This window comes from Labrus bergylta, chromosome 15 (assembly GCF_963930695.1).
Source record: "Labrus bergylta chromosome 15, fLabBer1.1, whole genome shotgun sequence".
NCBI lineage: Eukaryota > Metazoa > Chordata > Actinopteri > Labriformes > Labridae > Labrus > Labrus bergylta.
In genome coordinates this window covers 10,446,800-10,473,651 of record NC_089209.1, presented here as the reverse complement: position 1 = coordinate 10,473,651, position 26,852 = coordinate 10,446,800, and the positions used below count along the sequence as shown (strand labels likewise).

Sequence of the window (26,852 nt, the reverse complement as noted above, 5' to 3'; positions counted from 1 at the left end):
CCTGTTAATGTAAATCCAGCCCTCAGGCATGTGATACTTTTCCTAAGGCAAGTGCACGGGTTAGAAGGCAAAATATGGGCATTTCAGGTGTTTTTTGTGCTGCACACACACACACACACACACACACACACACACACACACACACACACACACACACACACACACACACACACACACACACACACACACACACACACACACACTCACACTGGCTGGCACACACACAAACAGTGATCAAACAGATGCCATTTCAGAAAGCCTCTCTACCATGGTATCATTTAACTCAGCGTGCTCTTTTCATCTCTTTATTTTAAGACAAGAGTATTTGTACAGTGTTTGTACTTTGTCCTCTCAGATAAAACACAGTCTTTGCATTCCGTATGAAATGTATCTGTTGAGATTTGGGAGGGGTGGGCGCCAAGTGTTGGGTTACATCCACTCAGGGAGCCCTCCCTTCCCAATATACAGAGGGCAGCGTCAAGTTACACACTAAGAGTGTGACCTGGGCAGGAAATGAGGAGACTTCCCTTTCACAATAAAAGGGATGAGTGCGCGTAAGAAGGACATTGCAGAGAAAAGAACATTATTTACTCACAAATTGTAGAGCCAAGTGCATATTTTTATATTAATGGACAGATTACATTTGTATGAAAATTATATTAAGTAATATTGTTTCTTTCATAAATGCAAGACATTGTGAATAATTTATTCATTAGAATTCAACCTGCTACATTTTCTCATTGCGCATTATGTCTTGTATCTCTTCACATATCTTGTGTTAATTTATATTCCTTTTATTTTGTTTGTTACATTTGCATCAGGAGTGGGCAACTTTGGTGACAGCAAGGGCCACATTCATTTAATTCTCACTGCCAGAGGGGCCAAATTGTAGAATACAAAAACGATTACAGTCGATAATGTATGAAATTGAACTCAACATATACCAGTGATCAAATATTATTCTGGACATATTTCTGCTTTTCATGATTTCATGGCAGATTTTGTCATGTTTTCTTCATGTTTTCGGTTAATTGATGTGGAAAAAATTAATCTGAGGGCCACATTGAGGGTTGATAGGGGCCGCATGTGGCCCCCATGCCGCCAGTTGCCCACCCCTGATTTGCATTTATAAATTCCATTCAGTTGTCATTGGAGATAAAGTCTATATCTTTATTTTGTTTTTTTCAGACCTAAATAGCCGACTACAAGTTTAATGGGAATATAATTTACACAACAAAAACACTCACATGTATCATTTCTTAAGTTTGGAGAACAAAGTAATGGTGTCCATCATAGATACTTAAAACCCTTGACACGTTTTTATAAGTTCGTACTAATTTCTAATTCTCATTAGGTAAAGTTGTCGATAATGAATTTGGGTTGTTCTCAATTAGCATCAAGATCGCTGCTTTAACCACACCGTCTTTAAAACCGAGACTTTACTTTGAAATGCCTAACCGGAAGCCGTCTATCTGATCACGGCAGGTGTTTGACGGTGTTGCAGAAGAGAGAGTGGGGATTGTTCGGCGGTGGAGTCTCCTGTCCGGAGCGCACGCATGTTCAGTGGACTCTGATCTCTGATGGTGTGAAGCCTCAGATGAGGGAGTCGCGCGTCCGGGAATGACAGACGCTGTCACCGAGAGTGACAGCTTTCACTCAGAGCTACACCGTTAAAACAAACACATCCTCCTGCTGAGACCCAACTCTGATCCGGACCGGATCCACTCAGAACAGGACTATGCCAGAGATGGAGAAAGGGAGACCTCCGGAAAATAAGCGCAGCAGGAAACCTGCGCACCCCGTAAAGAGGGAGATCAACCAGGAGATGAAGGTGAGAAGGAGTTTTTGATGACTTCTTTTTTTTTTTTTTCTGTTTCTAGTGAGAAGTTCGCAACTTCTGTACGCACGCGAAGGCTCACCAGTCAGGACATCCAGAAAGTGAGCTGCGCACAAATTAATGCTGGGAATATTTAGACATGCACTGTTTTTTGTTTTCAAATGAATGCGCTCCTTGTGTCTTTAATGTGAGCAAATACTTTCTGAACACACCTTTTTGATGCAAATTTAGTAAAAACTGGGATCTCAAACGTTTGCTTCATTAAGAAGTAGATAAACAAATCTTTATAAACTTTTTAATACAAGTCTTTACTTCTACACAAGCGAGATATACAACATTTTTATCCATGGTTGTTTTCAGTGAATAAGAGTATTAGCCTTCGTCTTCTAGTGACGCCACTCAGGCCAGCTGTGGCCGGACGCTTAAGTCCAGCGGAGATCCAGATGTGCGTCACTTCTTCCCTGCTCTTGCTCACTTGCTGATTGTACCACAGAGGCTTGCCCTTATGATTTGAAAACACGAAACAGGATATTATTATCTCTCAGTAAGCAATCACTTGTTTCCACAATGGGAATACACTTAAGCAAACACACTTTTAAAGATGGAAGAATCTCCCCTTTGTAGTGTTAAAAGGACACACAGTGTACAGGCAATAAGTTCAATCCCAGTAACAGACACGATTCCCTCCCACCGTTATGAACCTATTACTGCATGGAAACTAATCCATGGATTGCCGGCTTTGTTTGGGTTTGGACACTGGCTATTTGAGAGTGTCGAGTGCAGTGGTAAAAGATACCCAACGCTCCCTCAAGCAGGAGCTCTGAAATGTAAAAGGACATGCAAGTTCTCGGGGGATGTTGGGGGATTCTGGCCTTTTTCGTGAGAGAGGAAATGTGCGCTTTTTGTGCAAGTGGTTTGGATCGTAGTGCATGATATCCAAGGGAGGTGTAGTGTTACAACTTAACTAATTTTAATCAAAACATGTGAAACGCTATCCCCTCTTGATGTGAGCCCTGCCTGGGCTGAATCTCAGGGTCGGCCCCGGTTTGTTGCCTTTGGCTGCAACTCTCTCTGTGGTTTGGGATATGGCTTGTCACTCTCACAAAGCAGATGTTTGTCTGAACTGCCAGAAAGAAACAAAAACAACATTGTGGGAAGTTGAGGGGTGGGTGAAAAAAAACAACACATTTTGTTAACAGAGAAACAGTAAATGATACTGGACTGTATGTATGTAGGAGAGTTGCCATTAATGTGTACGCTTCCTGCAGAACATCACAGTACTTAGATCTGATGGGAAACTAGAGTTTTCTCAATACAGATACCAGAACTGTTACCAACATTGGTATTGAAATCCATAATGATATTGGTTAGGAGCAGGCCTAGCTATGGCAACACTGACATCTGTGTCCATATTGGCCCTTGTGTCAGCCTAAATGTTGTACCGGTTATATACCAGTATATCACTTCATACACCAATACTGTATGATATTAGCATATATAACATATATATTTATTAGCCCCTTACCTTTCAGGTAGGTGATAATAAGGAACAAACCCAGTGTCATGCTAGCGTAAAGCTTAATGTTAGTCAAAGCCAACAAAATGTCAGCAATCCCTGTTTTCCCAACAATAATATGTCAACAGTTTCATCACACTGGTCTCTGATGGGTATTCACTCACAAGACTATGAATCAAGAGTTCATTCCTGGAGATGTGCACCTTTTTAAAATGAGTCAAATTATGAAATGGCAAGGGACAGAGTGAGAGAAAAAAAAGACAGACAGGAAGGCAGGAAAACGGATTTCTAGCTCAGCTGAAGTCCAGCCTAGTGTTGTCTCTGTAATACATCTGTTTCAACATTCGGACCTACTCCCTCCACGCCAGACCCAAGCGCAACACCAGACACCGGATACCTCACTTTAATCATCGTTAGGCATATTTAGCTGGATATGATACCGCTGCTTGCACTCACCCACACACTCTCCCAGACACACACACACACACACACACACATACAAACACACACACACACACACACACACACACACACACACACACACACACACACACACAGAGAGCAGAAAAGTGAGCAAGCAAGGGAGCGATCCATTTCTTCTTGAGGCCCGAGAGCAGAGCAGAGGTCGTAGTGAGGAAAGCAGGGGAAAGAATGTGCAGTCAGTACTACAGAACTACAACACCACCACAGCAGGCCAGGCCGTGCTGGAAAAGGGTGAAACCTGAGAGGCAGAGCTGTGTCGGGTGTCATAGCTAGAAGGTGGAGGGGAGGATGGTGAAGATGGGAGGCGGAGGGGGGAAGAGAGACAAGGGGAGGGACGGGGAAAGCTGGGCATGGAGAGAGAGAGAGAGAGAGAGAGAGAGAGTGGCGGACATTGGATAGAGAAGAGGAGTGGGGCATTTCCGAGAACCGTGGGACCTCACTGTGGTGTAGGGTGTCCCGCTCTGATTTCTGCCCGTTCTGGATCAGGTTTCTCCTCCAATCCGGTTCTTCCAAAGCCACAGAGAGAGGTGGGTGGATAAAGAGAGAGACCTTTGTGTTATGGTTTTTTTTTCATCTGGTGGTAATAAAAAAAAAAAAGAAGAGAGACCACACATCCCATCTGTGGAGAACAGTTTTCTTTTCTGCCTCTTTTTTCCAATTAAGAGAGATAAACAATGGATGATTCATAGATTTCACACTGGTGTTAGGTTTAAAACCTTTCCGTCTCAGATTTAGCAAGAGTAAACAACTTGAACACATCATGGAAAAAGCGTCATACTGTACTCCACTGAGCCCGTATTCATTTCCAAAGTGGGCTGGGGCTGAGAAAGAATCCCTCACATTGATTCAGCATAGGGAGGTCTGATTTTGTTTAACGTTGGATAAAAAGTTCCACTAACAACCCTAAGATGTTCGCTCACAATTTCCCATTTGCAAGCAGGCCATGGCTCAGTTACCCTATCCTTTTACATGGAAGGTTAATCAGTGATTTGTTTCCTCTTTTTTTCTCATGCAGACGTTTGCAGAAAGCACCATGAATGAGCTGCTGGGATGGTACGGCTACGACAAAGTAGATCTCAGAGACTCAGAGGCCAACGAGATAAGAAACTACAGAGAAAGGAGACAGCATGTGTCTGTGCTAAAAGGTGAGGGCTGGTGTGGACAGTTCACTGTAGGAGAAGAGTTTTCTTCAATTTACTCCCAACTGCAGGTTTCAGCGCAGACATTAAGTCACTGTTCAGATTTGTACTCTGTATACTGTAGTTTTATCTTCTCAAGTTTCATTCATTCTGATACATCCATTGTTTCTCACCACATACTGTATTATTTTCTAGAAATAAATTAAGGACATTGTTGCTTTTGCGTGGATTTTGTAAGTGGATTTCTGCTATTGCATTTCATACTGTTGCATCTTTGTCTCGCAGAAAACTCATTGCCAAAATCCAGGAGCCTGGAAACCAATGCTGGTCACCCGGTCCTGGCAATGAAAAGTGGAGAGAGAGAGTCCTCCAGTGTTCCATCCTCTTCACCATCCTCTTCCTCAACAAGCTCATCCCTAACCACCCCCAAAGAGCACAAGAGTGCCCCCGTCATTGTTCCACTCATAAAGCCATCAGCAGGTAGTGAGCTATGAAAGTACAAATGAAAATATAGGATTTTAACTTTTAGCATTTCTGTCTCAGGTTCAACACAATCCCCCTACTGGTATTGGGATCATGTATGAAGAGTCAGAGAGCAGGGTCAGGGATGTGAATGTGGATAATTAGGGTAACTGCATTATCATATTCATAATAAGGCCAAGAAATGAATGATACCCAATCGCATCTATTGATTTTATAATCAAAAACAATACACAAGGACGGTGAAGGTTTCAAAGGGCAAGGTGTTCCAAAGTACATCTTAGCAGGAGTCACCTCATTCAATCTTCAGAAGTTGATGATGATGCTCTTTTGGCTTGCATTGTTCTATTGTTTCGCCTTTGAGTTTTTGAACAGCCACAGTTATTGTTGTTTTGACTGAATGGATCTGGATCTGGATCTGCTTTGCTATTTGTATGTATGGTGTGTAAAGGGCTACAGGTTGTTCACTGTCCACCAAAAATGAAAAACTCTTCAAATGAAAGACAACTCTCATTGTTTAACATCTATTTGTTAAGAGTGCATAGTTAACAGCATATCTGAGCTTGCTGATAGACTGTAACTAAAGACTTCTTAAATTAGTTGGTGTTAGGGTATATGCCATTAATAGTTTAAAAGCCCCTCCAGCTGAGGGCCTAGATAGGTCCTTTATCAGATACATTGATAAAGGATTTGTTCCTGACCTAAGAGACGAAGCCACTTTATATCTCTTGACTTCTTAAACGGTTACACAGTTGCAGCAGTGAACAAGTATAAAGATGCAAAAGCTTCTTAAATTAGATGTTCCCAAAAATCAGGAGGTAAAGACTTGTAACATTGCTGTTGAAATGAACCAAAAACTAGTCTCGTCTCCAAATATAATGTAAACCGAAAAGCCAACACAACCTCTTCAAACAAATTGCCCTTGTTATTGAATCTCAATCCTCTTGTTTTCTGTTCTTTCCCCTTCAGTGGAAGATGTACAAAATGTGCAGATAGTGTGTGTTTGGTGCCAGAAGGAAGGGGTCAAACGCTATTCTCTATGTATGGGCTCTGAGCTGAAGAGCTTCTGCAGTGAGAAGTGCTTTGCCGCCTGCAGACGGGCCTACTTCAAACGCAATAAGGTCAGTGGTAATGAAAGAATGTGTAAAATACATATAAATGGGTCTTCATATTCACTTATTTGGGTTTGCCCATTTGTTGGTGAAATGTTGGAAACCCTGTTCTTGAGCGACCTGTTAATGCCTTTAGTTTTTAATGTGATGAATTCAGGGGATTGTCAAACATATACATACACATGCACACCAGCTGTTTCACTCTCCATACACAAGAGACCCAGGCGTCACTGGTAGCTAAACAGACCTTCAAAAACATATACCCTGATCTTGTGAGGCGATAAAAGATGCATAAATATACCATCATTTAAAAAGGGGTATCTCTAAGAACACACTGTCTGGTTATTATGGAGGAGCCAGTATAGGAATGGTGGGAGGGAGGCCAAAGTTTGGAGAAGACACTTTGTATCAGTTTTCACGTTAATGGAGAAGTGGCCTGCCATTAAGTGGCTTTGGTCTGCAGGAAAGGAAAGCTGCAACTTTGGTGAACCGCTTAGGTACACCTCGCCATGATTTTTCACCTTCCATTACGACATGGATATACCCTTTTTAGATGTAAGGATGACAGCAGCTATATCCCCTTTCACCCTCTCTGTTGTTTATACTTGGGTAGGTTTTATTCTCACAACGACAGAGACAAAAAAGGAGGGCGGTGCAGACTCTGTGTGCAACAAGCCCTCTAGTTTTTCGGAGGCGAGGAGGAAAGCTTTGCCGTTGGCTTGTCGCTGCTTGTCTGAGAGGAAAGCCAGGAGGCCTGGGGCGAGGTGTCCACTTTCAGTGCATACCTTACCTTCAGCTGCCTCATGTTTCGTAACCCAACACGACTCAGTGGGTCACAGAAATGGGGGAGCACTCAGATCCACAGCAGATCAGCTTGCATGAATCAAGAGGAATTTCCTATATTAATACTACAAACGCTATTAATAAAATCACAATCCATGAATGTATTATCTCTTTGCTCAGTTCAAAAGTCATATTTGTTTCACAGCACAGTCATTCCACTTTGTTGTACTGACCTTAAGAGTTTCGTGCCATGCATGATCTTCAAAGGGCTTCCTACCTTGATGAATAAACAATTCATTCATTCTTTTGTCACTTTTAATATGAAGACCACAGAATGATCTCAGCAACGATTTGATGTTGGGCAGGTGCTGCTTCATTCATGAATAGGATAATGAATCCATCAAAGAAGGTCTGATAAACTGTTTAACAATGGTTAGTGTCAAATGTGTCACATTGTGGTTTTTCCCCTGTCAGGCCAGAGATGAAGACCTCCATGGAGAGAGATCCCCTCAGCATCCTCAAACAGAGGACTCGCCCAGACTGGTGTTGAAGATAAACAGCAATGTCAGAGTAAGGACACAATCAGTATTTCTTTTGTTTTACCATGAATATGCTATGAAGCTAATAAATGAAAAGAGATGTTTTACACATGTAGTTTGCGTTGTTCTTACCTTAAGATGTTGGGTTCCGATAACTGTATATTTGTACAAAGATCTTTCGGCAAAGAGCAATTCCTTCAATGACCCTCCGCAGTCTCTCTCTCCTGTACCACAGGTATGTGATTGGTGCAAGCATGTCCGCCACACTAAAGAATACCTGGACTTTGGATCTGGTGAGGAACGACTCCAGTTCTGCAGCACCAAGTGTCTGAATCAGTACAAGATGGATGTTTTCTACCGAGAAGCTCGTGCAGCTCTTACCAGCTCCAGCCCCAGCAGATCAAGCCAGGAAGGGAGGGCCGAGAACAGTTTGGGAAGTCAAAAGCTACTCACTCCTGATTCTTGGAACAACGGCAGTGCAGCAGAAGCTCGTCGTAGAAACCTTTCCCCTAAAGGGCCTGCACCAATCCTTGGATCAGCAGAATCCACCTCCATCTCTCCCTCGGAGGCCTCCTCTTCTAATTCCAAGGTCACAGTCTCTGGGCTGAGGACTTTGGAGAGACCCATCCAGCATCCTCCGCAAACCCCTGCTGTTGAGGTATCACCCCATTCTGCTTCCCTTCATCCTCCACCACCTCCTCGTCCCCATCTGGAACATCAGCCAGTACCTCAAATCCCCATGCCGTTCATCAGACCTCCTCTCCATGCTCAGGGCCTGAGAAGCCCCCTTGCCAACCCTCTCAGAAACCCTGGCCCCTCCTCAAGCCCTATCCACAGACCTCCTCATTCGCCTCACCTGCAACCCCCGACCTCCTCGTCCATGAATCCCCCTGGTATGATGCACCCTTTCCCAGGAGCATACTTCCCTGGCTTGCACTCCCCACCCTTAAACATGATGCCAAGAGGTCATGTCCCAATGCCTCCCATAATGAACTTTGGTATTCCCTCTTTCAGCCCTCTTCTGCCCCAACCCACTATCTTGGTGCCTTATCCCATCATTGTCCCCCTACCTGTCCCTATACCTATTCCTATTCCCATTCCAGTCCCTTCGAAGGCAACTCCAGAAACTCCAAGTGTAATTCAGCCTGTACCAGAGGGGACAGAGAGGGGTAGATCCAGAGCTACTAGGCCAACAACGCCAGGGATTCCTGAAGCTAACAGCAGATTGATAGCCAACAATCCGGGTGGAAACTCACCAAGTGACCCCATCACAAGGGACATTGATAGGGTTAAATCAGAAAGGCCATTCCCATCCCCAACCTCCACGCCCCACAGTAGCGCATCCTCCCCCAGAGCCCTGTACAATGAATCCCCCTGCTCAGCCCCAGAGTATGAGGGACTGGCAGACTATAGGCATCCACAATCAGAGCGACAAGTCATCCAAAGGGTTCTTCAAAGGACCCAAGTGAATCTGGGAGCAAGTGCCAATGGAGTAGTTGATGTATTAGGGCTTGGGGAGTCAGGAGCAGGGCAGGGTACCAGATCAGGGCTCCACAATATCATCAGACCAACCCTTTCACTATCACACTCCCCTTTACATGATAACTTCTATCACCAACAGGACTCCCATTCTCCACCTTTGAACACACCAATCAGCCCCAGTGGCAGCAGTCATCCTATGGATGCCGCATCCTCTTCCCTGATGTCTCAGGACCATGGTCCAAACGGGATGTCGTCCTCAACACCCCCCTCAACACCCCCAAGTCCAGACTCATCCTTAACCCAGAGAATACCAGCACCAGCCCCTGACCCTGCAGTCAGTGAGCTGGAGGCTATCAAAGAGAACAAGTGCACTGTTGTTGGCAAAGTGCGGGCTGAGGGTGCAGTTAGTCAGTCAGAAGACCCCTTAGCTATAGTCGGAGAGGTAGGAGAGGACCCCCATGTGCCTGATGAGGACCATGCCTATGCCTTGCCAACAGCACCAAAGACGGGTGGGACCACCACCCCGCTGCTCTTGCCCAAGCTCAGGGACAAGGGTAGCCTGCGGAGCCCTGCTAATATTCCCAGTGCTGGAGACATGGAGCCAGCTCTGAAGAGGCGATGCCTACGAATCCGTGATCAGAATAAGTAGAGGAAAGAGGTGAGATATTCTTTTACATGATGAGGAAAGATAGCATGAGACTCACAAGGCAACCGCCAGGGCTGCTTTGTTCAAGGTTGTTAGTCATATAAATTCAGGGGTTCTGATAGTCATAATTAATTCAGATGGATCAGCAACTGAAAGATAATGAACATTGAAAATCTCAGTGAAAATGGTATTTCAAGATGACACAACATATTGGATAACATGTTAGCTACAGTCAGATATAAGCTAACATTAGCAACCAGCCACCAACTTATATAACCATTTTGTAGGTTTAAAGGGTACAATAAGAAAGGCATAAGTTCCTGGCTAACACAACAAAATGCTTCATTTGAACATAAAACTAGTTATAAGTTAAGTAATGCTATCAGGAGATATTTGAAGGCTTTATTCGAGCATTTCAAGTCAAGCATTTGATTGTTGTCTTAACCTGAGAATGATATCAGAGGAAAATCATGTTTTTTAAAATCTTAACTCGTAACTCTAACCTAGAAAACATGTCACCAACAACTCAATGTGTCTGAGATTAAAGGGGGTTGTTATGTTACGAATTGACCAAGTTGATTGGTAACTCTACTGGCATTAGCTCTCCAAAACCCATTTTATTATTATTTGTGGTAAACCCCAGCCATGTGGCACTCTGGATTTGTTTAGTTATTTCAAAAGCTAGAGTTTTGAAAATGTGCAAATACACACGTTCACACACACACACACACACACACACAAACACACACACAGGGCAAGCTTAATCACAGGTCTCACAGTATGCGCGTGGTCACTAAACAGCATGGCGCCAAAGAGAGAGAATCCCAGTAACCTGGCACTCCTTGGGGCTCTAAGGTTACAACAGGGAAAGAAGGTGGAGGGCACAGGCAGTGAGAGTGACTTTGAAAGGCGATCACCACACCACTACCTGACAGTCACAATGCTTTGTTTGCATGGCAGCCGTTTTGCAGAACGATGTGAATCCTTGTCTGTTTAACAGGGATTGAGAGAGTTCCACATTTTAACCAGTTAACTGATGCCTTATTCTGAAAAAGTTTGAGATGAATGAGAAGGTGGGAGATTTATTGTCTTGACAAGGACCGATAACTACTGCTGAATAAAAACCATGACCTTGAGGTGGTCTATCCAACCTGACACCCCAGACAGACAGGCAGATCCAGGCTGGGTGATCAAGTGTGACACGCTTATTTGCAGCATGGACAGATAGGACAGTTCAGACATGAGCTTGATATCGAGAGACAGAAGTGATTGTCAGACAGACTACAAGGCGCTTTGATATGCAAGCAAACCCTCTGCTGTGTTAGAGCTCTGGGGTTAAGGTGCAAAACTAGAGTGTTCCCATTACACATGTCATAATGACACCCTGTTCTGGCTCTTGGCTTGTCTCTCTGCTGTGAGTTTAGCTCTCTGCTACTCTCCTCTTTCAAACCGTTTCCTTCATTTCACTCACCACCGCTGACCACTGCCAACCAGATGTTGTTGTTAAGAGTGCTGCAGAAAATCCTCCTTACTTTGGACCAATCAAAGGCCCTATTGATTTCACTTGCCTGATTGGTCGTCCAAATGGCTGTAACACCACCCGATGTCCTCACCCATTGGTATCTCGCCATAATGAGATCATGTTACCATTTTACTGTATGCCCTGAGATAAATCCGCTGATATTACAGAGATGGCTTGGATTTCATCTGGCTCGCTTTTCTCTCCATTACCCTTTCCAAAGGCCATGGGTCGTCTTAATAATCATGTTATGAATGACGATAGAGAAAGCACAACATGAACTTTTATCTTATACCCCAGATGTTTTGTGTTTAGGTTACAAGATCTCCTTTCACTTAATGAGTTCCTACTTAACTCTTTGTCATTTGTTGTGGTTTCATGGGTCCCCTTAGTAACCAATACATATGAAATCACAGCATGCTGCTTGTGTCGTGCAGACGGATTTATAGCCCTGCGTTGTGTGTAATGGGAGCTGGCTGCTGTATGTGAATGACTTTAGCTTGCCACCTCTGAGCCCAGCAGTGCTGACCTGTTCCATTGTCTCCACTGCTAAAAGTTTTTTTTTTTAAACAATCTCCCACTCTGACAGAATCTGCAGCCAACTGAAGGATTTCACCTCAGGAAACAGCTCTTTTTTTTTTTTCTCGTCTCGATTTTCCCTGCCTTTATTTGGGATATTTTATAGCCCCGTGTAATCCGATCCCACCACATGGGTATTCGCTGAGCGTTTGAAACTAAAACGCAATGGGACAGAGGGAGTACAAAACCCTGGTTTGGCCCTTACATGTGAGTGTTTGTGTTTGAATGAAAGTCTGTGTAAGTACGTGTGTGAGGGAGAAAGAGGCCAGATGTTCACGGTTTGATTGTGCCCTGTGCGACAGTTATCAGAGTGTTGACATGACTAAAAGCCTCATTCTCAGTGTTTATGGAGAAAGGGCGGATTAAGGAATGAGTGTCCAGAGAAGGGGTTAGATATAAAATATGCTAGATATGTAAATGAAAGAGAATCGGCCAAGAATTTTTTAAATCTCACCACTGCTGTTTCTTTTTCCTCCTCCCTTCTCTCCACCTAATGAACAGACTCCCTGTTTAACACTGTATGGCGGTGCCAGACTCAGTGCCACGCCCTCTTGTGGACAACGCCAGTGCTAACACCCTCAAGCCAGTTCCTCAGCCTGTCAGCCCACCAGAGTGTTGCTCTGCCTGTAGACCAGCAGGGTGCTAATCCAGGAAGCAGTCCAGATGGCCAAAATATTGCAAATCAAAGATGGGGAAGAACAACAACACAGTCACATATTTCGTCTTGGACCAAAGAGTACTTCTGGCTATTGTGTTATGTTGTGGTCAGTGAGCACTTGAAATGGAGCATCTCAGATCTTCTCCCTGTCTGACATTGACCTAAAGTGTGTCTGTTTGTGTGTGTGCACTCCTCCTCCTCCTCTCCTTGCGATCCACAGCAGACAGGGCTTAGATCAGCCTTGTGTGGTCTTCTCAGATGGAGCCTGAACATGATCTCTTTCCAGGGGAAACGGTTTGTTTTCTCTGCCCGCCTCGCACAAAGAGCCACATTGTTCCTCTCCCCATATCCCACGCTGACTCCCCACTCCAGGTTTTGGGTTACCTGGCCGACGGGGGCTCAGACTTCAGGAGCTTTTTTTATTTTTTGGAGCGACAGCCAGGAAAATGGTATACCCTTCTCCCCTCCAACCTCATGTCCCAATCTAAATACGGTACACAGCAACATACAAATTCTGAGGTTTGATTCCTCACAACCGGTTGCTTGTAATTCCCTACCCTTCTCACTTCCTTCAAGGGAGGAGAGAAAGTCTGCTGAGATTAGGAGTTCATCCTCGGGCGTTTTATTCCCCTCTGGGGAGAGAGCCTAGCTGGCCTGTTCAGACAGACGACTGAGGAGAAAGGATGCTTCTGCTGCATCCTCTAAAGCAAAGTTTTAACTACACAGAATATGCAGGGAGAGGTCTACTGATCTACAGTAGCTGAGATGGTCTTGGAACATTTAAATCGTCCTGTTGACGCTGGTCTATAAATGTACAGTATCCAGACCCTTCCTCACCTGATCTGCCAAAGCTTTCATAGCAGAATTTGAATCACCTTAAGCTCCAAGTGCCCTGCTTGTTTGCTTTGAAATCTAGAAGATTCATGGCACTTGGCAGTTTTTCTTAATGGCTTGTAATATTACCAAATGTGGTATTATACTCAACAGTCAAATGCTGTAGAATGCAGCGATCAGTATTACAGTTCCTGCTATCGGGGATACATGAGATTTGATCCAGATAGATCACCTATACGTTTTGTCAACACTCTTATCCCTTTATAAATTTACAGTTTTTTTCTAGTTGAACTCTACACAGATATTATTTGATGTTTTATTAATTTATGGATTATGCATCTGTAGATTTTCACAAAAAAGTGCTATATTTCTTTATTTTTCTCTTCACTGATTGTTTTTTTTTTGTGCGTGCTAAAGCCCTTAAATGCCCCCTCCTTGTTTTTATGTTTATATACTGAATCCCCACTAGAGAGCAGTGTTTGCCTTTGTAACTTTGCACCTGCCCTTTCCTGACTAGAAAGCAACAAGAGGCCGAGTGGAAGACAGCTGAAAACCATATGATTATACAGAACATGACACTGCACTCAGTGACACCTGACTGATATTAAATGCCAAGTAGATAGCTTTTTTTCTTCCACACCTTGCTGCCATTGTTCTCTCATTGCATCCAATTACCTTGCCTTCTTATACAGGAGTGTCAGATACAAAAAAACCATGGCTGCACTTTAGAGCCTATTCTTTAGGAGTTCAAAAGTCCCCTGGTATAAGTAGTCATCCTGGTCTACTCTTAGAATAACTCCAAATACGACCCACCTCTGCTATCCTTCCAAAACAACATCACTCCATATGTGTACAGCAAGTCCCCCCCCCCCGACTCATTCCAGCCTTCATCTTCTCCACATGTCATGCCATTATAGTGTCATCCTCGACCATCCAGGGGACTCTTTGTCAACAGTACGATGAGTCAGTGACCACATCACTTCACGCAAATAGCTGCAGAATCAACAAGTGGTCCTCTGCTCTGACACCGCAAGCCAAAAACAAAGGGAACACCTTTAAGACTGCCATTGGTTTTATTGCACATTTTAATCATTGCCATTTCACACCCGATACTGAATGTGTTTTTATCCAATGTTTGGACACAACCAGTATCTTTTTGTTGTTGCTGTCAACACCTGAAATTCATTGTTACCTACTGGCCTCCCCTGTCAAACTTGTGTCCCACTGTCTAAATAGATTGTTCACAAATTATTTGTTTTTGAATATAGATTCATTATCCGAAAGCTTTGATGGATACCTATTTGTAAAGTAAAATAAATAAAAGTTATTCTAAGAGCAGCAAATCTCTTGTGTGTTTTTTCACAGATTTCTCATTATTTTAAAGTAGGCTACTTTGTCTGTCTTTTAATTTTTTCCCCAAATATTGTTGTCCTGTACCATTCTAACTCTGAATGTGAGCCATATATTAGCCTCATTATCCAGACATGATGCTGTAGATAAGGACTGCTAACTCACTGCGGTTCCTGTTAATGTCTATTTTTAGTGGCTGCATGTCTGCAAGGCAGCGCATCAACATTCCTGAAATACTGAAAGTTGGTCGAGGCCCTGAGCTGTGACGGTAAAACAGATGAATGAGATAAGAGGGCAGGAATTCCGGCCTGGTGAGGGCTTCCTGCTGCAGTCATTGGAGGAGTTTTGAAGAGCGGTGTTCTCCCGTAGTCAGCCAACTTTTTATAGATATACTAAACACCGAAGCTGCGAGTGTTGTAAAGAACATTTGTCACTGTACAGACGAAGATGGATCAAATATGTGATTAATATTTACCAAGTCACCTATAATAGACACGCTTATACTGGAAGTCAAAATCATCTTTCAAAATAAAAGCGTTAAGTTCCATCCATAAAATTTAAATTTTGCTTTGTTAAATGTTATTGTGAGAACTTTACTTTTTGTAATGACTTTAGCCTATATACCTTTATTTCTCACTATAAACATTTAATATTTGCTTTTTAAAAAAACATTTAATATGATAGGCCTGCCCCATATTTACTATTTTAAAAATGATTCAAATGATCAATTATGTATTTCCATCTATTCATTTTGAAATGTTTTCATTATTCTATTTCTATTTACATGATTTCTTACTCACCTTACTTCTAACATGAAATACATGTCTTCCTTTGTTTTTAAAAGGGTTGCTATCCTGCATTAGAAAATCGTCTAATACATGTTTCTGAAATGTCTTCATACTGAAGGTCCTTTCATGATACATGTTTGATAAGTCACTATTTTTGCCTATTTAGTTACATATTTGTTAGCAGGGATGCAACGATGTATCGGCTGAACATCGGTTATCGATATCAGCCCTGTGGACAAACACTGGACCATCTGCGTGTTGTGGGACATGTCTGTGTTCCATCAATTTAATGCCGGCAAGTAGCCTATACCAAACTTCTGATTTAGAAAACAGGATTTCTGATTAGGCAGAAGAAGTCGCCTGTTGGATAAACTCTGATGTTGAGTCTGTGGGAGTCTTAATTTTTAATTCATACTTTATTGATCCCATGAGGGGAACTTTGTTTTTACACTCTGTCTAGTTAACATGCTACACAAACATAGACTGAAATACACACACACATGCACAAACAGGATCCTATGGACATGCACTAATGGAGGGGTCTCAGAGTGAGGGGGCTGCCCACAGTGGGCGCTTCTGAGCTGGTGGGGGGGTTGGGTGCCTTGCTCAGGGGCACCTCGGCAGTGCTCAGGAAGTGGACTGGCGACCAGCTACCAGGCCAATTTCCGGACTTGGTCTGTGCCGGGACTTGAACCGGCGACCCTCCAATTCCCAACCCAAGGGAACGGAGCTGAGCTACTGCCGCCCCTTACACATTCTCTGAGAGAGATCAGTGACATTTCAAGACATAGCCTATACTGTAAGCTATATAGGCCTATTTCATGTCCAATCACATTTACAATTCACAATTTAAAAAAACAGACACGAAGAATTTCACAGTTGTTTGAAAAATAATCTGAATCTGTAAAACTGTTATTTTAAACCTCAACATCAGTACCGGCCTTGACTTTCAAAATTGCTGCGTCTTTATTTGGTTTATATCTATATTAAGCCTACATGGTAAAGGCTACAATGGCAAGTCATTTTAGGCTTCTTTGTATTTTTGTATCAAAGAGTTTGCTACTTTTACTTTGACAGTTTTTTTTTTTTTACCGGAAGTCATACGACTGCCTCCTGGTCTAACTTGGCTGGGTTACGTCCTACAGGTTGGGCACGTTGTGGTCGGATCAGATTTTGTTGAAGCTACCTGGGAGTAGACGAGACTCACCTGAAAGTGAAGCGCTCCTTTTCCTCGGCACTAAACCCGCCCGCTCGGTTTCACTTTCCTTTGAGACATTGAATAATAAAAAAGGAGTGAGACAGAACACTTGGTCAGCGGATAAATAATTAACCTGACAACTCACACCGCAGTTTGCAGCAGACCTGACATGAGGAGCTGAGGAGTGAGACTACCTCCCGCCTGTGCGCCGAGACAAGGAAACAAGCCGACAGGTGTTTTTTTTTTTTTTTTTTTTTTTTGTATATTTGATTTTGAATGACATTGGACCTGGACACACTGGACCGTAATCATGCTTGGAGCGGAGAGCAGGCTGGAGAGCCGGCTGAAGAAGCTGGAGTCCCTGATGAAGACTCCACAGTCACCTCTCAACTTTGAAACACTGCTGGTGAGTTTGCGTTTCTGACTCTCGCCTCTGGTGCAGGTATGTTGATTCCACAAGCGTAGACTCTGATATGAGTTGGACAAAGTTATGAATCTGTCATGACCACAGTTCACCTCAATATTCATCTCTGTCTGTCTCAGCCCTTAAATCAAATCCCATTCAACGATCAAAAGAACGAGAAAAACAAACACATGATTCTGTTAGTGTGTGAGTAAACGATTAAACAAAAGTTCCCCCACCTTTAACCCACGGTAACCATCTGTCCCTGTGATTTAGTCAATGTATTTCATTTTGAGACCACATCATGGAAATTGTAGTGTGTTATAATCTGAAAGGTAACATGTATTTAAAAAGGACATTTAAATAATCCAATCAGTATTGGACTTAAAAAACAAAACTTTCCAGTGCTTCCTTCTTAAATGAGTTGATGATTCTTTTATCTTTTCTTGCCCCTTCATCACGTTTGACTCTCTGCAGAAGCCTCTAATCTAATTAACTTGGCCTCTTTCTGACCTGTCCTAAGAATGTACTCCGTCCACTTTGATAAAACTTCTGCCAATGCTAAGCCTCTCTGTCCCAACCGCTGACAACAGACACACATTTCTGAGCTGATATGACACAGCTTTTTGTTCTGGATAGGGTCTCACACCATGGCCACACAGACATAGAACTTCATTTTGTAGAACAGATTTGTTTGTACGCTTAGTTAATGCACAAACACAAAAAATACAATAAAATCAGACAATCCAGGGATACCTCAGGGAATGTTTAGATCAGAGGTTTCACATGCGTCTCTACATGGTCACACTTTCACCCAGCAAATGAATTAATCACTTTGCTGCTCTCAGTTGTCGATTGATAAGAACACAACATCATTAACAGTGGTTAAATGTTAGGTCATAATGGGGTTGCAATGATAACCTGACTGATAAATATGTCATTCTTACATTATGAAGGATTATAACTGGGTCAAATAGATGCCATCATTAAATAATAAATAATAACCTTTTGAGGAATGCTTAGGGGTCAAGACCAAAATGATGACCACACAATAAAAGGGGTGCTAAGGGATTATAATTGGGTAGTGATGATAACCTGATGAGTTGTGCTTAGGGATCATAAATGGGTCAAAAAAATAGCCAGATGTATACATGGTTCATGCAAAGGGATTGCATTGCCTCGTTCCGGCTGCACATACAAACAGGAAGCAGTCAGGTTTTCAAATTAAATCTTAATTCAAACTGAAGTGTAAGAATAGTTCTTTTTGGAGCTGTTCCATCTCGTCTGAACATCGTCATGGAGATGATTTGTGGGCACTTCTTACAGTTCAGTCTGAATGTCTTCAAAGTAAGACTGCGCGAGTTTAGAACATTCAAAGTTCCCAACCGTCTTTCCTGATCAGTCCAGGTGGATTGGCGCCGTCAGTCTGACATCGGATGCTTAAATTACGTCTGTATTGGACGCGATAAGATCGGATCCGTCCCATCACTACTGATAACCTGATGAATAGATTTGTCTTGCTTCGGGATCTCAATGGGGGTCAAAATGGTAACCTGTGAAGATGAGTCCACACTAAGGGATCACCTGATAAAAGGAGGTGAGCTTTGTAGCGCGTTTCTAGTCTTCCGACTACTCGAGGTGATTCTTGCACCGAATGTCACGTTCACACATTGACACCCTGATGGCAGACGCTGCTATGTCAAGAGTCCTTCAGTATTAACTAATCCCAACACATTCACGCCCCGCTGACGCAGCAGCCAGTTCAGTGTCTTGCCCAAGGACTATTCGAGCTGGAGATTGAACCCCCCAACCTTCCAAGTGAGAGACCACCAAATCTAAGACTGGGCCACAGCCGCCCCACTGTCATGATGAGCAGATGACACATTGTAAGAGATCATGGGGTCAAAATGATAATCGGACGGATAGATGAGACATTTTAATGGATCAAAATAATAATCTAATGAATTGATGACGCAGTTAAGGGAGATTCAGGTTTCAATACAACCCTGAACCCTCACTCCCGTTTTATTCTGTATTTATTCTTAGTGCTGATAATCCACAGCTAAAGCCACTGCTCCTATAGCTTTTACAGATCAAACCTAACCTGTGTTACATAATGTCGTAATCGAACAGCAAAGTGAGATGGATCAGTTGAAGCTGACTGTGACTGCCCGTCCAGTCATAAGTGTCTACTTCTGAGCTGCGAGGTAGTGGACTCAACAATGGCCAGCGTGTTGCCTCATGCAGGGAACTGCCACACAGGAAGCTACAGTCACTTCCTGGAATTGAGTTGGAGGTAACCTGCAGTGACCTCACATCATTATTTCCTGTTTGTCCAAAATCACTTTTGTTGCACACAAAATGTTTTTTAGATTAGATTATACTTTATTGATCCCCAGTTGGGAAATGCAGGCGTTTTATAGCGTTTTTTTAAAATAAGTATATCAAAGGATTTTATTCCGAGTTATCCTTTATTCAGGATGTTCTCTTTTCTCCGTCTATCTTTTTACATTTGGTGTTTGATGTTATTCCATGAATTGGGTAGATGATGAATTTTAACACGTTGATATATTTGTTTTGTATGTTGCACTGTTACGACACTTAATAAGAAAACTAATAACTGATCAATATTGACAGTTTATGTCACGTTTTCAAGTATCACTACATATCTTTTCTCCTGAACAGAACATGAGGATTTACTGCTCTTGTTATGGGAATGTCTCATTGTTTCAGAGACTTTTGAGGCTTTAAACAAAACCAAACAATCACACAAAACACATCAAAAGAACTAATAATCTAGTTGTTTATGATGGCGTCACTTTACTGTAAACAGAGTCCTGTCAGCCAATCTGGAGTTCTACGTCGATCAATTCTAAATTATAAATATATTAGAAGATACCAGATCCCGACTAATTAATCGGCCTGCTGATAATATTGGCCGATATTAGCATATCACGTGACTATTGGTATCAGCTCATTTTATTTCCGTTATGTTATGTGACGATATAACTAGGTTTATTCAATTTCAGTTTATTATTTATTTTTTGACTTCGTTTTTGTTTATTAATGTTCATTTCTAAGTCAAATTTGTGTTCCAGTGCACTGGTGTTATTCTGGCTAATAAAGGCTTTTGTTCAACTGTAAAAAAACAAACAAAAAAAAACATTATTTTACATTATTATGTATTTATATTATTATTTTTCAAATGTTTGATGACTGCATGTGAGGGAGCAACACAATGAATGTGTATTTATATCTGTTTCAATCACTCTCTAAAGATCAGAGATAGATCTAAGAAAGATATCGGCTAAAATATCGGCATCTGAATTGTATTTCTCCCTAATATGGGTATCGGTATTTGCCCCCAAAAAATCCCATATGGGTCCGGGGTTAGAGAATACCAACAATAAGAGGCGTATGTAGAATCACCGTATTCATTCTTTTACAGATTGCCTGTAAGTCACCTTTACATTTACCTTTTTTCTTTAGACTGTATTACAGAGGAAACCCACACAGACTAGGGGAGAACCTGCATACAGAAACACTGCAGCTGGCTGTTGGGTTCTTCTTATCCAGAGCCTTCTTTCAATGAGGCAACAGAGCATAATGCAGAGATTACAGACACAGCTATTGTTTTAAAATAGTCTACATTATTATCCCCCCCTATCAGCATATTCAGTGATTACTCATAACAAATTCACTGGAAGTGCCAGTAACAATGTTCTCACTAGCTGTGTTCTCAGCAGAAGCCTTCAGCTGGGATAGAAGCTTTACGAGTAGATGAAAAGGAAAATGCACAAGGCAAAGACACTTCCTGTTTCTATGTCTCTCTAACATTGTAAATATCCAAATATACAGAGATTCTAAAGCTATAGCTTAGATGGAGATACAGCATGTTTTTGAGGTATGCGATGGTTTCAGTTTGTTAAAAGTTATATTGACCACATTTTGCTTGAAGAAAAATGAACGAACCTAAATCAGGACATTTCAATGCAGGGCATAATTTGTATCAGGGAGGGCATGCGTCTTCCATTTCTCAGGAGACTGGACAAGTTTTACATTCCACACAGTCGGGAGATCCTCTCCTATTGTTGCTGACTGTACTCAGGCAGTATCAGCACACAGAGGAGTGGGTGGGAGGTGTTGTGTGAGGTGGTGAAGAAACACACATACATAACAAGCGCAATTGTCTTCAACTGCAGGACCGTCACCTTCAGATATGCTCAGATTCCACGCAAGGAGTGAAAAATCGAACCAGTTTGAGAGAAAAGTGCAAAGAGTTTAATGTCCTAATTCTCGCTGACAACTCATGGACCAAATGTCTCATTTAAATCTGCTTCAGTTGATTTAATGTCTATTTATAAATTCTGTATGTCATTTAAAGGCAGTAGAGTTCAATATGGCTGCCGCACTGTTGAAGGCAAAGTTCCTTCTACTGAAGTAACCTTAGCTGCTACAACACACACACACACACACACACACGCACACACACACAGTGTAAAATGATCATAGATCCTCGAGCACTCAGCCTGAATCCAGACCCATAAGCTGTTTGTCCCACAATAGCTTCTGAGCCTTCAGGTCTATTTCCACCCGTCTGCGGTGAAGAGTAGGGTGGCGGTGGGTGGCGGTGGGTGGTGGTGGGGCGGGGGGGGGGATCTCTCCACGCCACTGCTATTTAAAGGTGCAGAATTGTTCCACATGCCTGTGCCCACCCACTCACATGTCCCCGAACAAACAGAGTTTAAAGACTCGACTCAGCCCCACCCCAAACTCCCTAACCACACACACACACACACACACACACACACACACTAAATGACTCCACTTGACCCTTGTTTGGGGGAACAGAGGGTCCTACTGCACCCCCCCTCACCCACCTGCCCAATTGCCCAACTGGCCCTCCAGCCTCATGAGTTTGGATCACCGGGACATTTTGGTTCCAATGTGAAACTTGACACCGCTGATTTAAGCGCTGATGACACTACTGAGACCTCGGCTTTTGGTCTGATGCTGCCTCGCCTTCCCCCTCCCCTCTGTTAAGCCATGGGGGGGTCTGTGTTTGTTGGTGGGCCTTGGTGACAGTCTGTGTGTTTGTGAAGCATCATGTGACTACTAGATTGTGTTCTTGTATTACTTGTTATGTCTTCTTCCAACCTCCATTGTCCTCCTGCCACTCTTTTTTTAGGCTGCACATTAGCAGGCCCATTTTCAGTGAACACAGAAATGTTATTCTTTCCTTCCTTCCTTCCCTCCTTCCTTCCTTCCTTGTTTCCTTCCTTGTTTCCTCCAGTCATTCAGTTTTGCTGTCTTCTATCAGCCAGCAGAAGGTCGGGGTTGCCAAACTTACAAGTCTTGTCCTGACAGATTAATGAGAGGCTCATGAAAATATCTTTCCGAACATAAATGAAACTTCAGATCAGCTCAATCCAGTGCAACAGGGGAAACATGGAAGTTACTTCTCTGTACTTTTTTGGTGACTTCTTTTTGTTTCAAAATGTTGAATGCATTTTTTCTATGTCTTTTCTGTCTTTCAGGATTCCATGACTGCGTTGGCTCATGACTTGAACTATCCTGCCCTGAGGAAAAACAAAAGCATCGAGGCCTTTCTGAGCCGATGTAAGAGCTACAGTGTGTTCGGTGAAAGGTCAAGAGTCTTGTGCTTAGCTTGTAAAGATGCCTTAAGATAGTTTGAAGCACCAACCTCATGGTGAAGATGTTCCTTCACGACTTCACAGATATTGTAAGACATAGTCCACTTACTATGTGCCTCATTGTAGAGACAGAGTAATGTGTACAGATGTTATTCTGCACAAGGTCACAGAAGAGATACGAATTATATCAATAAACGCCTCTGCAGTCTGAGTGTCAGTTATATTTGGTCCTGACAGTTTTTGCAGACAAAGTAGCAAAAAACAGTTAGATGAGTCACTTTAGTGCAGCCTTAACTAGATTGAAAGCAGCCTGATCCTCTAACCTGTTGCTTATAACTGTGTCTTACGTGTGAGAAGAAAAAACAACGCACCATCTCATGTCTAAATGTTCAATCTTCTGTCTCTTATAAATTATATTTGAGTGGCACTTTAAATAACCTCTTGCTGACCTCTCTCTGGTCTTGCGGTTTAAAAAAAAAAAAAAACTGACCCATTCCTTCGAACCCGAATGTCTGTTTCCATGGTAACACGTTGTATACGTCCGTCCCTGCAGATGAAAAGGCGGTGAGTCAGCTGCGGGAGCTGCAGGTGAAGCTCGACGACTTCGAAAGAGTGAAGTTGATCGGGAGAGGAGCGTACGGAGAAGTGCAGCTGGTGAGATGATTTTTTTTTTTTTTTTTTGTGCAGAGTCGAATGACTGAATCAGTGTGTTGTTATTTAATGTCTTATTTTTACATTTTTAAAATCCATGCTGCGTCATGGCAATACGGTATAGAGAGAGCATGAGCAGGAGAGGTTCTCAGAAATGCCTCTGAAATCAGAAAGTTGCACCAAAACACCCCAAATATGAACCAGTAGAGGGCGCAGCAATCTTTTAAATATTCCAAATCTGTAAGCTTCTTATTCCAAATCATTAAAATGACTTTGAGTAAAAAAAAAAAGAAGACATTAGGGAGAGCAGTGGTTCCCTCTAAACAACCATTTTCCCCAGATGTGTCTCTGGTGCTGCATGTAGCCTGAAGCTGATCTCTGCTGAACGTCTTGTGTTAAAAACAAGTCTGGACAGGCTCAGCGTGTAGGAGAGGAGTGTGAAGTCTGCTGTGGGGGTGTGGGTGTGGGTGTGGGTGTGGGGGAGAGGGGATGCTTGCTGCGTTTGTGCTTAAATCTTGTGTAAGCATGCCTTTCTATGGGTGTGCCTGTGATTATGGGCTCCCCGCTCCCTATCGCTTTCCTTCTGTTTCTTATCTATGTCATTGTGACACGGTCTTGTTTTTCACTGTCCTTGCACAGTTATCAATGTTTACAAGCGGATGTCTCCTCTTTTTTTTTGTGTGTGTGTGTGTGTGTGTGTGTGTGTGTGTGTGTGTGTGTGTGTGTTTTCCTTCCCATGCAGGTCCGTCACAAGGCCTCCCAGAAGGTTTACGCCATGAAGCAGCTCAACAAGTTTGAGATGATCAAGCGGTCAGACTCGGCCTTCTTCTGGGAGGAGAGACACATCATGGCCTTCTCCAACAGTCCCTGGGTTGTCCAGGTGCGAACACAAACATGGTTTGATGTTTTTATGTAACAAAATAAGATAGAGGGTTGAACATTGAAACATGAAAGAAAAAAAGCAAAGTCTCTGTCCGACCCCACTTCCCTCAACTACGCATGCAAAATATTGGAATTTCAAACATGCGATTAAAAATGTGATTTTTGCAATTAACGATTGACATTTTTTCGATGAATGACAATTACAAATGCACATCATTTGACAGCCCTTTAAATAACCTTGAATGGTAAAGCTCTACAACAGTAGACGGTGATTGCATGGTACACCAGAGAAGATAATTCATTCCTAATCCAAGATGTAGATTTATTTTCAAGTCTACTAAATCATGGCACTGGATTGGTGCAAATACTTCCTCACATGCTGTAACTGAAACAGCATTTAGGCGTAGGAGGCTTTGCCAATACTTCAGTGTCAGATCGACTCTTCTTAGAAATCAATGCAAGCAGAAAGTACCAGTGTAACAAAAACAAAGTTTATATTCTATAGTGCGATAAGATCTCCAAATCGATGAGTAATATACAGAATGAACATTACAATAATGAGGTAGAGACAGTGACAATCCAGAGTACAAAAAAATGAACCTATGTGATAATACTACAGACAGGAGCATAAAAAGTATATGTAGTGGAATAAATCTGTCTTTATTTGAAGTACAAACAGTAGGCAGGTGAATAATGAAAGTGTGTAAATGAGAAAAGCTCTTTAGAAATCCCCTGTAATGATGACATCTACAATGAGTATGATGAACCACAGCCTTTAAGAACTCTCACTTCACTGAAATGCAAAATGAAAGATGAAATGTAATCTAATGAGACAGCATTTATTTTGATGTTTTTAATACAAGCTCTGCCTCGTGTTCCTTTCCGTATTCATCTGGTGTCATGGAGATAATCATATATGACTGGAAGTCTGTAGTTTAATATATCCAGATTATCTAGAATTTAAACACCCACACTTTTTCTAAATCCTACACAAAAGCAGCTTAGAATACTGCGTGGTGTGTGTAAGGAGATAGAGTGACTGAGTTTGTTGTCTCCTAGCTGTGCTGTGCTTTCCAAGATGACCGCCACCTCTACATGGTGATGGAGTACATGCCGGGGGGCGACCTGGTGACGCTCACCATGAACTACGACATACCTGAGAAGTGGGCTCGCTTCTACACGGCTGAGGTCGTGCTGGCGCTGGACGCCATCCACTCCATGGGCTTCATCCACCGTGACATCAAACCTGACAACATGCTGCTGGACCAAAACGGACACCTGAAGCTGGCAGATTTCGGCACCTGCATGAAGATGGACTCGGTAGGTCTGAAGTTGTAACTTTATTTTTCGCCCCTGGACGAATTTCAGCCTCTTGTTTGAAGAAAACACAATTCCTGAATCAAAAAAGAAAAAGAAAGAACATTGTGTTTGCTGTGAGAGGACTAGTGGCTTTATCAGAGACCTGTGGCACCACCTAGTGTTCTGATTGAGAATTAAAGCTCAGAGCAGCCCTCTTGCATCAGGTTGTTTTTGAAAGTCCTCACAAGTTGTTGTGCTAAACAACCAATCAAGAGTAGAGCGGCGGAGCCGCCTCTTTGTGTTTTTCTTTCTTTTGTTTTTCCCAACAGCAATTTCTAAATAGCTGGTTTACAAGTGGGTCCACACATTTAGGCTCCTGGAAAACACACAGTTTACAAGAGTGTCTTTAAAACATCAGTCAACACACTGATTTAACTCTGCTCTAAATAAACTCCCTGTGCCTGAATGAGTGACGACAGACCTTCTCCTGGGTGTCTTCTCAGAATCTCTGGAGTAAGAGATAATAATCAATATAAAATACAATAGATCACAAAGGAAGGTTATTCCAGTAAATGGTAAATGGACTTGAGCTTTTTAAGTACTTTTCTAATCTTCTGACTACTCAAAGCACTTTAACACTGCAGGTCACAACTACCCATTCACACACAGAGGTTGCTCTGTAAAGTGACCATCATAGGTAGTTAATCTCATTTGTACCCAAGGACACATCGGACACGTTGCTGCAGGAGCTGGGGATCAAACCCCCGACCTTCCGTTTGAGAGACGACGACTCTGCCAACTGAGCCACCTAATGAGCAGTCTGTTTTGTCATTTGTTTTATTCAGTGGTCACTTTAAAAAGTGCTATTTTCCTTCTTTTTTTTGAGGTAAACAGAAATGTTCCCTAAGGCTCCATAGAATGTAATATATGTTATTTCAAATATGGCTCATTTATTTATTTCCTTTCCAATTCCACAAAAGATGTAGCTGATCTTTTCTTTTGCACTAGACTCCAGAGGAT

The 26,852-nt window shown here is 42.5% G+C and overlaps 2 protein-coding genes across 7 annotated transcripts in view; both read left to right on the top strand.

Annotated features, from left to right (window-relative positions):
- Positions 1-1,510: 1,510 nt before the first annotated feature.
- Positions 1,511-14,950, top strand: LOC109989693 (sine oculis-binding protein homolog). Of its 2 annotated transcripts, none has more exons than XM_020641547.3 (7): positions 1,511-1,831; positions 4,852-4,981; positions 5,261-5,455; positions 6,425-6,576; positions 7,825-7,920; positions 8,125-10,029; positions 12,617-14,950. In XM_020641547.3, exons 1-6 carry the CDS (start codon positions 1,739-1,741, stop codon positions 10,018-10,020), a joined length of 2,562 nt encoding a protein of 853 aa, XP_020497203.2. In that variant the 5' UTR covers positions 1,511-1,738; the 3' UTR covers positions 10,021-10,029; positions 12,617-14,950. The 2 variants fall into 2 exon arrangements, with proteins under 2 accessions (XP_020497203.2, XP_065819848.1); XM_065963776.1 differs by having other exon boundaries at positions 8,104-10,029.
- Positions 14,951-16,893: 1,943 nt separating this feature from the next.
- The window catches only part of LOC109989670 (rho-associated protein kinase 2), a 36,817-nt gene continuing 26,858 nt past the window's right edge, over positions 16,894-26,852 (top strand). For 4 of the 5 annotated variants that reach the window (XM_065963745.1, XM_065963744.1, XM_065963742.1 and 1 more), the window contains exons 1-5: positions 16,895-17,349; positions 22,884-22,965; positions 23,554-23,654; positions 24,394-24,531; positions 25,593-25,853. In XM_065963745.1, coding sequence (XP_065819817.1) covers positions 17,254-17,349; positions 22,884-22,965; positions 23,554-23,654; positions 24,394-24,531; positions 25,593-25,853 — 678 coding nt within the window. In that variant the 5' untranslated portion in view covers positions 16,895-17,253. Of the gene's footprint in view, positions 17,350-22,883; positions 22,966-23,553; positions 23,655-24,393; positions 24,532-25,592; positions 25,854-26,852 lie in introns of all 5 variants that reach the window. The other variant, XM_065963741.1, reaches the window with a different exon arrangement.

What these genes read in the sequence shown, in the direction of transcription:
- LOC109989693 (XM_065963776.1), top strand. Translation starts at nt 1,739, where the DNA reads ATGCCAGAGATGGAGAAAGGGAGACCTCCGGAAAATAAGCGCAGCAGG. An exon ending in CCTACTTCAAACGCAATAAG is followed by an intron (nt 6,577 to 7,824) that starts GTCAGTGGTAAT and finishes TTCCCCTGTCAG; the next exon opens with GCCAGAGATGAAGACCTCCA. An exon ending in AGATAAACAGCAATGTCAGA is followed by an intron (nt 7,921 to 8,103) that starts GTAAGGACACAA and finishes GACCCTCCGCAG; the next exon opens with TCTCTCTCTCCTGTACCACA.